The sequence below is a fragment of the Dryobates pubescens genome, chromosome 11 (genome assembly GCF_014839835.1).
Source record: "Dryobates pubescens isolate bDryPub1 chromosome 11, bDryPub1.pri, whole genome shotgun sequence".
NCBI lineage: Eukaryota > Metazoa > Chordata > Aves > Piciformes > Picidae > Dryobates > Dryobates pubescens.
Window position 1 is genome coordinate 27,370,193 of NC_071622.1, and position 14,754 is coordinate 27,384,946.

The 14,754-nt window shown below is 38.5% G+C and overlaps 2 protein-coding genes across 2 annotated transcripts in view; one reads left to right on the forward strand and one right to left on the reverse strand.

The window, feature by feature from the left end:
• The window catches only part of CDC73 (cell division cycle 73), a 115,649-nt gene that overhangs the window by 47,765 nt on the left and 53,130 nt on the right, over positions 1 to 14,754 (reverse strand). The gene's annotated exons all lie outside the window — the stretch shown is intronic.
• On the forward strand, positions 1,012 to 9,497 carry B3GALT2 (beta-1,3-galactosyltransferase 2). Its single transcript, XM_009908467.2, has 2 exons — positions 1,012 to 1,619; positions 6,508 to 9,497. The coding sequence occupies exon 2, from the start codon at positions 6,644 to 6,646 to the stop codon at positions 7,910 to 7,912; it is 1,269 nt and encodes a 422-aa protein (XP_009906769.2). The 5' UTR covers positions 1,012 to 1,619; positions 6,508 to 6,643; the 3' UTR covers positions 7,913 to 9,497.

Consider the following 14,754-nt stretch of genomic DNA (forward strand, 5'->3'; position numbering starts at 1 on the left):
AATTATCAGAATGTGTATCTAGAATAGTAAAACACACTGACTGCATTGGGAAACCTTATTTGCTAGACAAGGATGTACCTATACCAAATCCTACTGACCAGAGATGATAAAGGAATTATATTTCCTCCATCCTTGGGCTAATACCCTCCCCCTAGAAGGCATAAAAAAAGTCTGAAGAGCTGGTTACTACGACAAAGTGGACAAACACAGTCACTAACTAAAGTGCTAATCTATTTTCTGAGCTATCTATTGTGATATTTATATTACAGGGTATATACAATAAAAACTTCAGTTTGGAAGGAGCAATCATTGAAAGGACAGAAATGAAAGGAACACAAGTTTCATTAGGAGTAGAAAGACTAATTCTGTAATGTAGGTATGTCTGTAACAGACAAAAGACATTTTGGATCCATCAATAATTGAAATCAAGTGCCCCCGATTCTGCAATAACGGATTTCAATCTTTACCAAGGAAGAAAGCCATTAGCAACAGCAGAAAGGCAGCTTAACAGCATGTATTTATGTATCAATGTTACCCAGCTTAATTGACTAACCTAAGATTACAAAAAGCAGCTTTTATAGAGTAAGCATGTGTAAAGGAAGTATGAGCAAAGTAGTATAATTTTTTTTCCCCTTTGGCATGTAGGCACAAAAGATTTTTACTTGAAGAGAGCCAAATGGGTTAAATAAAGCTTCACTATTTAAATCTTGTAATTCCTTTGCACTGCAGAACAGCGTTTGGAATATGGAAATAGAGGGTCTAGCATTAAGCATCCCCTAGAGAATCATAAGTTACAGCGTCAGGGAAAAGTGAAAACAGTTGGGAAAGAAACCCCAATCATTCATTTAATAATCATACAATTTTTTATACTATTCACCTATCACTGTGCTTGAACTGACTATGTATCATTTATCAAATCGGAGCAAGAGCCTGTAAAGCTTTCTGGCTGCCTTTGGATTTAGTCAAAATGAATGCAAACAATCACGTGGGATTCAGCCAAGCAATGACGTTAAATTCTGCTCTGTCAGAAGACAGCATCTGTCAAAGCCCACATTTAAACTGCTCCTGCCTGTGCAGCAGCTGAAGAACTACGGAATGGATTTTATAGACCAGAATCCTCAGTTAAAACAGCTCAAAACCATTTCTATTACTGCCTAGCAACAATGAAGGAAGGAGTAGAGGGAAATCCTATTACTGAAGGCAAGTGAAGCACTACGCGCTAGCACTCCCTGCTAACATTACCATTAGGAATATGGATACTGAGGAGCAGAGAACACAGCACTGCATTGTCCGACACGGGAAACACCAGATGTAAAAGCTCCAGTGCAGCGTCGGTGAACGCCAGACAGCCCCAATCAGAACAAACGAGAACTACCGTCCTTTTGTTTGAAGGATAAACAAAAACCCCCAAGACAAGGACAACACTTATGAGCAGAGAAGGTAACACAGAAACAAGCAGACAGATGGACAAATTGGATACTGTGAAAAGCAATCGCAGGAAGCAGACTGTTGGGGGATGTGCGCATGTTCGATAGCATCTTTTTTGTTGAAGTGATGGCGTGCCAAAACTATTTTCTGTGGGTATAATCCTCGCACCATAAATGGCCTGACCAAGGAAGGTATGTCAAATCCTTGTGTGTGATATTCATTTGATTGTCTGTAACCTTTTCAGCCATTACAGATAATGATCGTTCCTAATTTGCAGAGCCCTGAGATAACATGTCTCTGAACAGGGAGAAAGAATTCTAGCAGGTTTTCCTCTCCCACAGCACAATGTCACTACCTTACACTTATTAAATGCATTGCTTACAGTCTGCACAGGGTTGGTGTGACTAGAGAGGAGGGATTAAAGGGATAATGTAGCTACTGTAATGATTGCTTTTAACTGAGGAATTAAAAACTCAAACCCCTCCAATACAGAGGGAAAAAAAACCCCCACAGTTAGAAATCCTCCCAAACTAGGTCAGAATTAATCCTTATCTGAAGTAATCTTAAAGCACTGATAAAATGTCCATGATGAGACACACTGAGAGCACTGAACCATCAAAACAGACCACACAGTCAAATTACATTACCTTAAAAGTACCTTCAGACCTTTTACACTTGCTTTCCCCCCCCTTAAAACACAAGCAAAATGTCATCAGACTAATACCAGCCAAGCATAAACTGGGAGCATCCAGGAGACTGGACATGATTTAAACCATCAGCAGTGCAATCAAGAACCACATTTTACAAGTAACATCAGGATCCCCTGATATCCCAAAAGGAAACCTTCAAACACTATTCACTCAAAATGGTGAGCACGTAACTTATCTCATGCCATCATTACCATTTCTGTTTAATATGAAAACACTGCCTGTTTAACTTGGATTGTAAAATGACATTCCATCTAATTGCCTTTCATTTCTATTTATTGTTGAAATTTAAATACTTCCTCACTAGTGGGAAAGCAACAAGATGAATACTTGCAATACAAATTTAAGACCTAAATCCAGAGGGAAAGGCGTATCTGCAGACACCACCAATAAGCTATAATAAATCTTTAAATGCCAATATAAATGTGTTTTCTTTGCCCAAGGCAATATTAAAACAACTGCAACTGGAAAGAATTCACATACCTAAGGATGCAGCACACAACAGTCATTGGTTTCAGATCAGTTTTCAGACATTTAGAAGGTAAAGTCACTTTCCACAACTTTGAAAACAAAAAATTCTCCCCTCAGGCAATACTCCTGCAGAAGCATGCCTAGCTAGTGGTGCTACTTTCATATCTGGCATTTAAAAACCTCATCTCGAGCACTGTTTGGTGTAAAAGATTAATGCACTTTGTAAGTGAACTCAGGCAAATTATGGGAGGCCTAATAGGCAACCACTGCTGCTGTTTATCGGAATACCAACTCAGGCTGCCTTTTGAACTCTTTCTTCTAATTAAAGAGTTTGCCCACACAGTTAATCAAAATATGAAAATCCAGTACATGTGAATAGGAAGTTGAATGCTTCAATCTGCAAAGCTATAATTATAGAGCAGAACTGAGAGTACAAGGAACCAAAACACCAGCAGAGCACAGACCACAAATAAAAATTCAAGAGGCATTCACAGTTTATATATATGGCATTTGATAATGCATCACTGACTGCACAGTCAAGTGCCAAAACTGGAGTAGAATTATTACAAATCCTATCTTCAAAATGCAGAGCTCCATGCAACAAAACTCTTTCAGAGGACAAAGTGACTGTGCAGAGAGACCTTTGGCTATGCTTTGGCTGCTTTACCTACTGCCAATAGTTAGTGCCTGTTCACAAGCCTTTTGTGAAATTAAATTCTAAGTATTTGGGCAAAAGCAATAATGCTCTAATTAAAAATTGAAAGAAAAACAATTATGATACTATCTGATGGTGGTTTTAATATACATTGATAGCTGCATACAATACATTAAAACAATACATCCTGGGACCTGGTAGTTTGTTGTGGATTTTTGGTTTTGGTTTTTGTTGTTGTTGTTTTGTTGTTGTTGTTGGTTTGGGGGGTGGGGGTGGTGTTTTTGTTGTTTGGGGTTTTTTTAAGGAGCAACTGCTATTGTTGTATTTCAAATGCTTAATACCCACTGCCATTTTTTAAAATGTCTTACACCTAAACTATAAAGCAAGTGAGACACATCTACTTGGGTTTTTTTGCAGAGACTAGTTTTACAAAGCTGAGAAATAGATGTGGGTCCATCCCCTATCCACCCAATGCCTTTTTAAAGGGCAGAGATTGAAGATTCTCTAGGAAACTCCTACCTTGAAAATACAAAGGAAATATGTAAGTGAGAGAAAGTCTCTTGAAATTTCTTGTGATTCTAGTTTCCATCCCACACTGTAAAACTTACTTTAATGTGCAGAACGTGAGCATGCAGTCAAAAAACCACACACACACAAAGAAAAAAGGTTTCAGCCATTACAACTGCCTTTTCTGGGACACTTTCTCAGTGCATCATAGAAAGACAGCACTTGAAAACAGTATCCAGTTTACACAAATATTTACATAACTGAAGAGTCTCACTTTCACCTACTGCCCTATGAAAGAGGGTGAATTAAAAATTTAACACAGATTAGTAATGCAGATTTGTTGGTGTATTTGCACCCAATGACTGCAGTTTCAGAAGCAGAACAATTCAGTGTGGAAAAATTAAACCGAATTCTAGCTGCTATTCCATATTCATCTAATTCTGGTCTTGACTTTCCTCCTAAACTATGTCTGCATGAAATGGAACAATAATTAATCAAGTATTTCCACTGCCACCCTCCAAACTGGCATCAAACAATTCGTTTGCCTGAGATCTAGGGTACCATTTGAAGTGGCATTTATGTTTGCTTATGCAGAGCTATTCTTTGCAAATAGCTGAGTCTTCCTTTCAAACTCACTGCACACAGCAGGAAAACTAGAAGTTTATTAGTCTTGAGGGTAGGCTTTTAGTTTCTAAGCATGTAAAAGCAGGCTCAAGTAGTCATAAGCCTTGTAGATTGGGGTCTGTCTTACTTCTCTACAAGGACAATATCTGAGTCAAAGCAGCATTGGAAGAGTAGTGTGGGATTCACACTGCTGCATACTTTAGCCACACATGTTTAACAGCTGTAGACTGGAAAATCATTTTCAGAAAGCTACCTCAGACTCCAGTACCTGGCATCAGTCCAAAGCAGTTAAACAAAAAAATTAAAAGTCAGAAATGCTTTCATTGAGCTTGAGAGCAAAATTCATGAGGGCTGTGTAACACCACAACGGCAGGGAAGAGCTTAATATATCACTAGGCAAATATTTGTGCATGAGGAGGAGGAGGGAGCGGTGCCGGCCGTGCGGCCCCGCGGGCAGCGGCACCATCCCCACACACAGCGGCACCATCCCCGCACACTGGCTCCTCCTGCTGGAGGCTGCAGGCACAGGCAGCTGCCGCACACCGCTCTGCTTGGTTAGGCACAAACTGGAACATAGGAATTAAGCTAAACCTTATTCTATTGAAATAGACCCTTTCCAAATGCAGATTTAACATTCAGTCTGCCCGGTTCATGGACGAGAAAGTCGCACTCATGCAATTTAATCATATATTATTCAACGGCTATCTCTTCTTAAAGTACTCCCTCACAATGCAGAATCCTGTAATTTCTCATATAACATCTCACTTAGTTTTTAAGTGCAGAAATTAATCTAAATATTGGGTTTGGAAGATAGTGAAGCAATTAATAAATTACACATATTAGAAATAGCATTTTCTATGGACTTTTCTTCAGCTGTCATCCTTCTTCCTACACAAAACCCTAGGGCCCAGAAATAAATGAGAGCAAATTGAAAATCACAAACGAATTGCTACTGTGCAGTGAAAGGTTCATTTACAAGACGATGTGATCAGATTTTAATATGCAGCATCATGAAGCTGCCATATTGACTCTGCTCTTGAATATGAAAAAAAAATAAATTAAGATAAAATTAAGCACAGACTACTTTGGCACTTTTCCCCTGCACTTACAGCTGCTGGTAACACCAGTTGGAATTGCAGTATGATGCTGGAAGTATAGTAGACATGCATTTCAAGAGGGAAAAAGCAAAACTCATGTTCATCAGATAGTTTGCCAGAAACTTAGAGCTGTGCAATTTTACTTCCAGTTAACACGAACCCTGCTAAAACCCAACAGCTTAATTTGAACTCAGCTGCACACGAGCCTGGCACAACAGCATTTTCAATATTTTCCCTCAATGTGGAGTAGAAGGTTAAAGGTGCCTGAAAGGTGACTGAAAATGCTATCCTGCGTTACCATCTGAAGGCTGTGCAGTGAGGTTACTGGACCCTGAAAATTAATTTTGACAGGTGCATCTTCTCATTGACTTTCTGAACACAGTTGGGGCCGGTGGAAACACGCCAAGCAGTGTACTGTGACTAACACAACTCTGCCATAATCAACCTTGTGCCGTCTGTCTCACCACCAATACATGACCATTTTGCAAAAAGGGTTTTTAAACTGTGAGCCATCTAGCCTCTGTTTGCCAAATCTATTTTAATTAATGCCAATAAACTTTTCATCTGGTATCAAGGCCTTTTCATTCAGTCCTTCTCGAGCACTTCTACAGGGATTTTACAGTCAGTATACGTGAAGCCATTTTCATCTACTTCAAGCTTTTTCTGCTATGATGATCAAATTACCTTTTTCTGCTTTTCCTTTTTATCTTTAGCACCCAGGGTGTTTGTCAAAACATTTACCATGAAAAAAAACCAAACAACCAAAATCCCCACACCACCATCATTTTAAAAAGTTAAAAATAAAAAAAATCGAGTCAACTTAATCAAAACCAAGGTTGGCTTTTAGCATAAATCAAGCCTCGTTTACACTAACATGGGCTGGGTTGGGTTGGGTTTGTTAACATTTTTCCAGATTATTCAGTTTTGTGTTTATATCTAGTTTCTTGCTGTACCCCTTTTATCAAACTAACAATTTCTGGTTTGTTTTGTTGGTTTTTTTTTTTTCAAAATTTTCCAGCATGAGCCATTTGCAGACAATTACTCAACACGAACAAAAGAAAATGAATACCAAAGAATAGCAGTGGATTCAAAAACGATCAGAGAAGGATTTTGCTTGGCCATTGTCTCATATCCCATCATTGGATTCTTACAACATGCTTCAGTGGAGAAGACGACACTGCTGCTTTGGAAAGATGACCTGGAATACCAAAAGGTCTCTGTTTCGCACCCATCTCATCGGCCTGATCTCACTGGTATTTCTTTTTGCTGTGTTTCTGTTCTTTAACCATCACGACTGGCTGCCAGGCAGGGTTGGATTCAAAGAAAATCCCATGGCTTACACTATAAGAGGATTTAGATCTACAAAAAGTGAGACAAACCACAGCTCTCTAAGGAACGTGTGGAAGGATGCCGTACCTCAGACACTCAGGCCTCAAACAATCACCAACACCAACAACACGGATCTGTCACTACAAGGAGTAACCGGTTTGGAAAATACCCTCAGTGCCAATGGAAGTATTTACAACGAGAAAGGTACTGGGCATTCGACTTTGTATCATTTCAAATACATCATCAATGAGCCTGAAAAGTGCCAGGAGAAGACCCCTTTTCTAATACTGCTCATAGCAGCAGAGCCAGGCCAGGTAGAAGCTAGACAAGCTATTCGACAGACCTGGGGCAATGAAAGCCTGACACCTGGCATCCAAATTGTTCGTGTTTTTTTGCTGGGGTTAAGCACCAAGACAAGTGGATATCTCCAGCGTACCATACTAGAGGAAAGCAAACAATACCATGACATCATTCAACAAGAATACTTAGACACCTATTATAATTTAACCATTAAAACTCTCATGGGAATGAACTGGGTTGCATCTTACTGTCCACACGTTCCTTATGTTATGAAAACTGACAGTGATATGTTTGTCAATACCGAGTATTTAATACACAAACTTCTGAAACCAGAACTTCCTCCAAGGCGCAAATATTTCACAGGTTATTTAATGAGAGGTTATGCACCTAATAGGAACAAGGATAGTAAGTGGTATATGCCACCTGATTTGTACCCAAGTGAACGTTACCCTGTATTTTGCTCTGGAACTGGTTATGTTTTTTCTGGTGACTTAGCAGAAAAAATCTTTAAAGTCTCCTTAAGCATCAGACGTTTGCATTTAGAGGATGTATATGTGGGGATTTGTCTTGCCAAGCTGCGAATTGACCCCATGCCTCCACCCAACGAGTTTGTCTTCAATCACTGGCGAGTTTCTTACTCCAGCTGTAAATATAGTCACCTAATTACCTCCCATCAGTTCCAACCTAGTGAACTGATCAAATACTGGAACCACTTACAACAGAATAAGCACAATGCCTGTGCCAATGCAGCAAAAGAAAAAGCAGGCAGGTATCGCCACCGTAAGCTGCACTAGAGGGACGATGCTCCCCCTGGCAAAAGTACCCCCTTGTGCAATTTGTAAATAAGCGCATGTACAGTGACAACAAATGAGCTTAATGGGACAGCCTTCAGTTGATCCCCATCACATAGTGGAGTCTGAAAATTATTTTTTTAAGTTAAAAGAAGTATGGCTCTTGATGACACTAACAGTATCACACTATAACCAAAAAAGGGTTACCCAGCAAATTTGTGGGAAATAAAAGATGGTAGATAAGGATTTTTTTGTGTTAACGTGCAATAAGCAGCATGCACACTTTGGTGGTACAATTGCTGATTTATGTGCCAATAAAATATGACTGTGCATATTTTCCACACTAAAACTTTGTTTTAAAAAGCCGCATTGATAGTTCCAGTTCTCTTCAATGGAATGATTTGTGGTCATCCAGAATTGCTCTCAAATTAAAAGCTAAGGAAATGCACAAAGGGCAGATCAGTTTTCCCTTCAAACACCACAGGAAAATTTTTACACATTTCTTTAATGCACAATGCATTTAGCAACACCACATTTACAATTTAGTAAGACACTACTAATGAGCTCTAAAATACTAAGAAATTACACTCTTAATGTAGGTGCAGTTTGGGGAATGTTGCTTGTTCTGCATTTATATATCCCTCCTCCTGTTGTTAGGAAGGAGGGATATATAAAATCTAAGTTCAGAAGACCATCGCTTTGTACATCCCCTTCAGAAATGAAGGTGGTGTTCTAGAATCAACTGTAGATTCTCCTCAAAAGAGCTGACTAAAGGTTACTGTGATACTGTGATTTCTAGAGGAAAGTATCACCAAGGTTGGAAGAGACCTCAAAGATCATCAAGTCCAACCTATCACCCAAGATCTCATGACTAGACCATGGCACCAAGTGCCACGTCCAAAAATCATAGGGTGAGCTCCTAAAATCTGGTGACAAGTAATAGTTAACATGGCATCTTCGTGCAAATTCATTGAGTCTGCTATTAATTTCCTTACGTAACTTAAGGTAACTCAAAGGCTGATCGGAAATGCAAGGCAGAACTTCAAGCCTTTCACTGTGGTTTTGAAAATGTTCCTTTTTGTGGAAAGTGGGAGAAAACCAATCAAATCTTTGTTGATTTTGCTCTTTTCTGCCTGCCACGAAGAAGGACCAGTCAAATGGAAATAGGTCTGTTAGAGAAGTCACACACCTTCTTTTATAAATGGGGAAGTCTATATCATAAGGTAGAGAATTACACAGAGCAATATGGGCAAGAAAAAAAAATTTAAGCAATTCTAAAAATTAAAGCCACAACACATGCCACTGAACACAAATTGTGAGAAGCAGGTTAAATCTATTTCCAGCTTTCCAGTTTTCTAACAAGCAGAACTTTTCAAGCTTATTTTCCAAGAGTTACAGCAGACTTGTATCAAATTCAGGTTATCACTGTTTGTCACAGTGCCAGGGTAAGCCATACCCACACCTCTGATTTAGCAGCAACTGATGGAACTGTGACTAGTTTTCTGTTTGACTGGGGCTTTTTAATTGGGTAAAACACAAGTATTTGATGTACTTTTATTATTTAATAAAATTGATTATATTTATGGTCTTCAGACTACACTTTTTGTTGGGAAAGCTGCTCAGGAAGAAAAGTTGTAGCTTTGGCATTAGTTGAGTTTTCTAGTGTTCCCTAGTTCTTCAAGCCTAATTTTCATACCACACACAATACAGAGATCAAAGCAGGTTTTTTCCTTCGTAATAAAAAGACAAAAGTCATATTACTGAACACTCTCAGCGGCCCTAAAGCTGTCTTTATGCAGGATCATACACATATGTATGGACTGTATAGCACTGGACTAGTCCGCTGAAGAAATCTGAGGAGCTCCTATTCCATAGGTGTGTGGAAATTTGCTCTTCACCATTTTTGTGGTGATCCTTCACCAAATTTGCTGTATTTGAGGTATAATAGATATACATTTGTGCATTTCTATTACACCTCAAATTGTAGAAATGTCCATTTTTCTGGGGAAAGCAAATGTGTGTAAAAATAGTCACTTTCTGCAGGAGAGATTTCTCCATCTACTTAGTTTGTGTGACAGCTACTGGCATTCACATGCCATGGAGATGCAAGCTGCATTAGAGTCGTTGGGAGTATTCTTTCAACGCCCATTTGTAGTTTTCTTCACACTCAGTCTGGCCTGCTTCCTTCCAGCTATTGCACACTACAATTAATAGCCCATCCGAAAGCCACATGGCTTAAGTTAACTACATGCAAGCTTTACACAATAGAACAAGTTTAAGACAACCAGAGTGAGTCAGCCATTAGGGGGTATTCAGCCCCTACTCGGGGGTATTCAGTTCTGGAAGATGTACAATCCCGTAAGTGGCCTCTCCCTGAGCAATGCTGGCCAAGAACACAGTCCATCCTCTTGGAGAGGTCTGCTCCCTGCCTTCAGCAATTTCAAGCTAGACTATAATGTACTCCACTTGGATTTTACCAACTCTGGCAAGTTCGAAATGCAGTTACCCGCTTCTGGGTACAGTCCAAGAGGTTAATAACTAAACCTTAAATAGTTTGGCACTTGAATCATAAAGTTTGGCAGCCAAACAACCTCTCGGGTACTCCACTTTGGAGCTCATGCATGATGCTGATCTGCCCAAGCTTGGCAGAATTATGGTACAATGCCTATGAGTTCAGTATATCAAACTTCTTGCTAGCTGAAATACTAGTGAGGAGTGTAAGATGTTAAATATAAAGCTATTTTTTATACCCTTTCAAGGGTTCAACATAACTTTAAAAAAATTTCTATTAATGTTTGGGTATAAGTTGAAATTATGCTATAAATATATTTGAATCATTATCAAGGCAGCCAAAGGCTGCTTAAATCATTTGTATCCAAGTACTGTTTTCTTGCACACGTTGTTACAAAGCTTTCAGAAGCAGGAGGGACAGCTTGTATAATAAAATATGCAATTGCAGAATTAAAGATCTACATTCCATTCTCTGAATGTTTTTACTCTTTTCTAGCTCATGTTTAAGCCATTTGCTCACTCTACTAGAATATAAAATCAGTTCATACTAAAAAATAGTGCAATAGTTATTTATATGATTCAAATCTTTGGCAAGTTCTTTCACTTCTTTCCCCATAAAGCAAGACAAAAAAAACCTGGATTTCCATTAGCAGTATGATACAAGCTTGTATCTAATAGCCTAATGTTTTTGCAATAGAGTGAAATAAAAGACGTAATTAGTTGACTCAGATACAGAACTTTGTTTAATATTTGCTTTAAATGTTTTTATTTATCTGTGTGTTTGCTTCAGGTTGAAAACAAATTCTAAAAAAAAAAAAATAAGAATTATGACTCAAACTTATTACATAGAAAAAAAAAAAAAATCACACTGAGGAAAGTGGACCATGGTAACAAAAATCAGAAACTGGAATTCCCTATTTCCCCCCTATTTAGCTTTCAACTAAATACATATTTATACATTGACACTACATGACCAAAACAAAGTCCAACAAAAAAATTGTTATTCACCAACAACAGAACTGCTCCTTTCACATCTCCAATTAAATTAGTGATGTGAGTTACCTGCACAACTGAAAACAAGATGCCAGTATAGAAGCTAATACTTCTTACATTCGCACTATTAACACGAGCTGGATTGTAACTGATTTGCAAAAGCACAGGTAGCTGCTTATACACATTTTTACCAATTTTACAGCTCGTTGTTCAGTCCCTATTTTATGCTGCCAGATAACACAAATACTGGACAGTTACTTAATTACACTTTGATAACTGCACCTCTTATGTTTTCAAGAGCATTATTATCCTTTTCATTTCAGAGTGTTCTTCCAAAACAGTACAGCAGTAGGGTGGTGTGCGGTCTCACCCTTGCTGAGCAGAAAAATTCCTGATTGCAAATCATACCTAACGGACACGGAATTTGGTGTATTGCTACAGATCACACCTCTAGCCATGCAGTCCCTTCTCCAGCTCTGCTTGGCAAGACCTAGCCACCCTGGGAAGGGAGCACAGGAAAGGAAAGGAGGGAGGCAGGGAAGCATCACTGCCAGCTATCTAATGTTGCACTGTGAAAATGTAGGTCAGAAAGAAGAGAACATTGTCTTTGCTTTGTACTCATGGCAAGAGTGAAGTCAAAGGCTTTCTGGGGTGGGAGGCTAGGGGAGCGTGGCTGTGGAGAACAACTTCTTATAGCAGGTCAGTTAAAAAAAAGCTCTTGAATATCAGAAAACAGAAGTGTGAAATTAATGCAGCAGCTGATCAATACCAGCTAAAGAAATACAGGGCAGGCTCATTGATAAGGGAAAGCATTAAAAGTGAGGCCAATTAGAAAGCAGGATGTGAATTTCTAGTGGTAAGAGTACTTCTCCCCTTCCAGAGAAAATACCAGTCTGAGGGAAATCCATTCTTCTAACAGCATTTTTAGTTTGTGATTGCAGTGCATGCTTATTACTATGCCCTGAACCAAAGTAAATACAAGACATGGAATGATGGCATGAATAGCAAGTCAGTAACTCCACAGAGTATTTTACACACAGGACTGTTGACACACAGTCAAAGCAGAAACAAAGCAAACTGGATTGCTTGTATCTCAGATTTACATTTCATTTTCAAATAAAGAGTTAATTCCAGTCTTCATTTGTCCCCATTTAACTCAAAAGAAATCTAGCCTGGTAAAATATGCTACCTTCCTTTTACGGTTAAATGATGGCAAAGGAATTCAGCTGAATATGGGATATGGATGAAAGCTACCACACTGCCATTCTGATATTACCATGGCAACAGTTACAAGAGCTCTCTTAAACAGTGAAATCTGACAGTTTTCATTGCTAACACTAACTGGATGATAGTAATGATACATTTTGGTTCATGAGCTAACTGCTGTATAACTCAAACCACAGGGTACAAAACAGTCCCTTCACTTTTCTCAAGCCTGTGTTTGTGGTCAAAACTTTCTGACCGAGAGAGTAACCTTGAATTACTACTCAAAAAAAAAACCACCCCATCTCTCCAGCACAGGGAGTACTCAGGGCTTAAAGCTTTATGTACTCTCAAAGGTTTCCATTTGAATGCTTAAGTTGTGCACAGTTGGTGCACAGGGGGGAGAATTCAAGACTGCTAAAATCTTTGACAGGATTTTTCTCAAAGGGCTTTCATTCGCCTGGAAAGGCTTGAGAGAAGAACACTCTAAGAAGAGTGAATTGAATTACTTCTGCTGTCTTCCAGGTATCATTTGCAGGGTGGAGGAGGAGGAAAGAGGTGTTCTTCTACAGTCTTTATCAGTTTGTAACCAATATACCCTTTTAAAAATCAGAAAAGACTGCAAGCTACTTTACCTCACCAGAGGCCAAAGTCTGCCTCTGAGGACAAGTGCATCAGAGTAAGAGCATCATTTTCCTTTTAGCCCATTTAGCTTTATCTAACTGACATTTCAACTGTTTAACATGAACATTAAATGAACCACTCACTCAGGTCCTCAGCGTAGGCATAATGGAGAAGTCTCTTTTTCTTTACCTCATTAGAAAGTGAAGTGTGTGAAACATTTCTCTTCTTAACATTTTAAAGATACTAGCTTTGATATTGTATTGAAACTAATTCAACTGAAAAAAAAAGATGAAGAAACTGAGAACAGTGTGAAATCCCTGCAAGTTTAAAATGTCCCAGGATGACAAAAATCAGATTGGAGAAGATAGCCATGCTTGCAAGGAAGTAAGAGATTAATCTTCTCAACTTTTAAAAGTCCCAGAAGTTCACTATTGCCAGTTCTTTCCCCGTTAACACTTTTAAAAGCTTTCCATTAAAATTAATTTTAAACATTTATGCAATCATTAAAACATCACATCTCCCTGTGCTGGAAAAACCAGAACCCCACCAGATCTCTTCTGGAAAAAGACAAATGCTCCATGTCTCAGTAAGCTCAGTTTAAAACATGAAAAAAATACCACAAAAAGTCCTTTGTTAATAAAATACCAAGCAAGTCACCAAGGAAAACAAAACCCTTGTTCAGGGCCTTTACTAAATATTTAACATATCCTGCATTTAAGCAAGCTGAGATCTTTGAGAACAAGAGAGACATTCTAGGTTTCATTCATGATTTCTATGTCACTGGCATCACTCCCAAAAGAAGAAAGAATATACTACCAAAAAAACAAAAAGGCATAATTTAAGTCTGTTATGCCATAACGTATAGGCTGATGCAAGATAACAAAACAAAAACGAAACACTGGAAAACACCATCTGTGACTCAGTTAAAAATTTAGTACTGCCATTTAATGCAAATGCCAGTCTTTTTATAGGCATTCCTCCAAAGTCCACCTAGGCATTGATTTTTGTGGACATAAAAATTCAACTCAATTATCCAGCCTTCTGCATCAAGAAAATAACCAATTTCCCATTGTATTATCTTTGAATAATTCAAAGTATTGCATTTTATTGACTGTTTTTTAACACAGAAGGTGGTAACTTTTTTATGTCCAAATAAATTAAGGAAACAAGATTACAATACAGAGATACTCTTGACGTTACTTAAGACTCTAAAATAAAAGTAAATATCATACACATACCTGAGGGGACAACTAACACATCTGTTCCTCAAAAAGCAAATTACTAAGCGTATGCTGTAAGCACACTGTGGCATACCAAAGCGAGAAGGAAAAAAACCAGCCACCAAAAATAGCAACAAAAAAATAACAACAACCAACCTGAACAACAAAAAATAAACAAGAAAAAACACACCCACATTGTTCTTATATACATATATCTTCCAGAGATAACGTCTTTTCAATAATCACAGTATTATAGTACATTAAAGGTTGGAAGGGATCTCCAGAGATCACTGA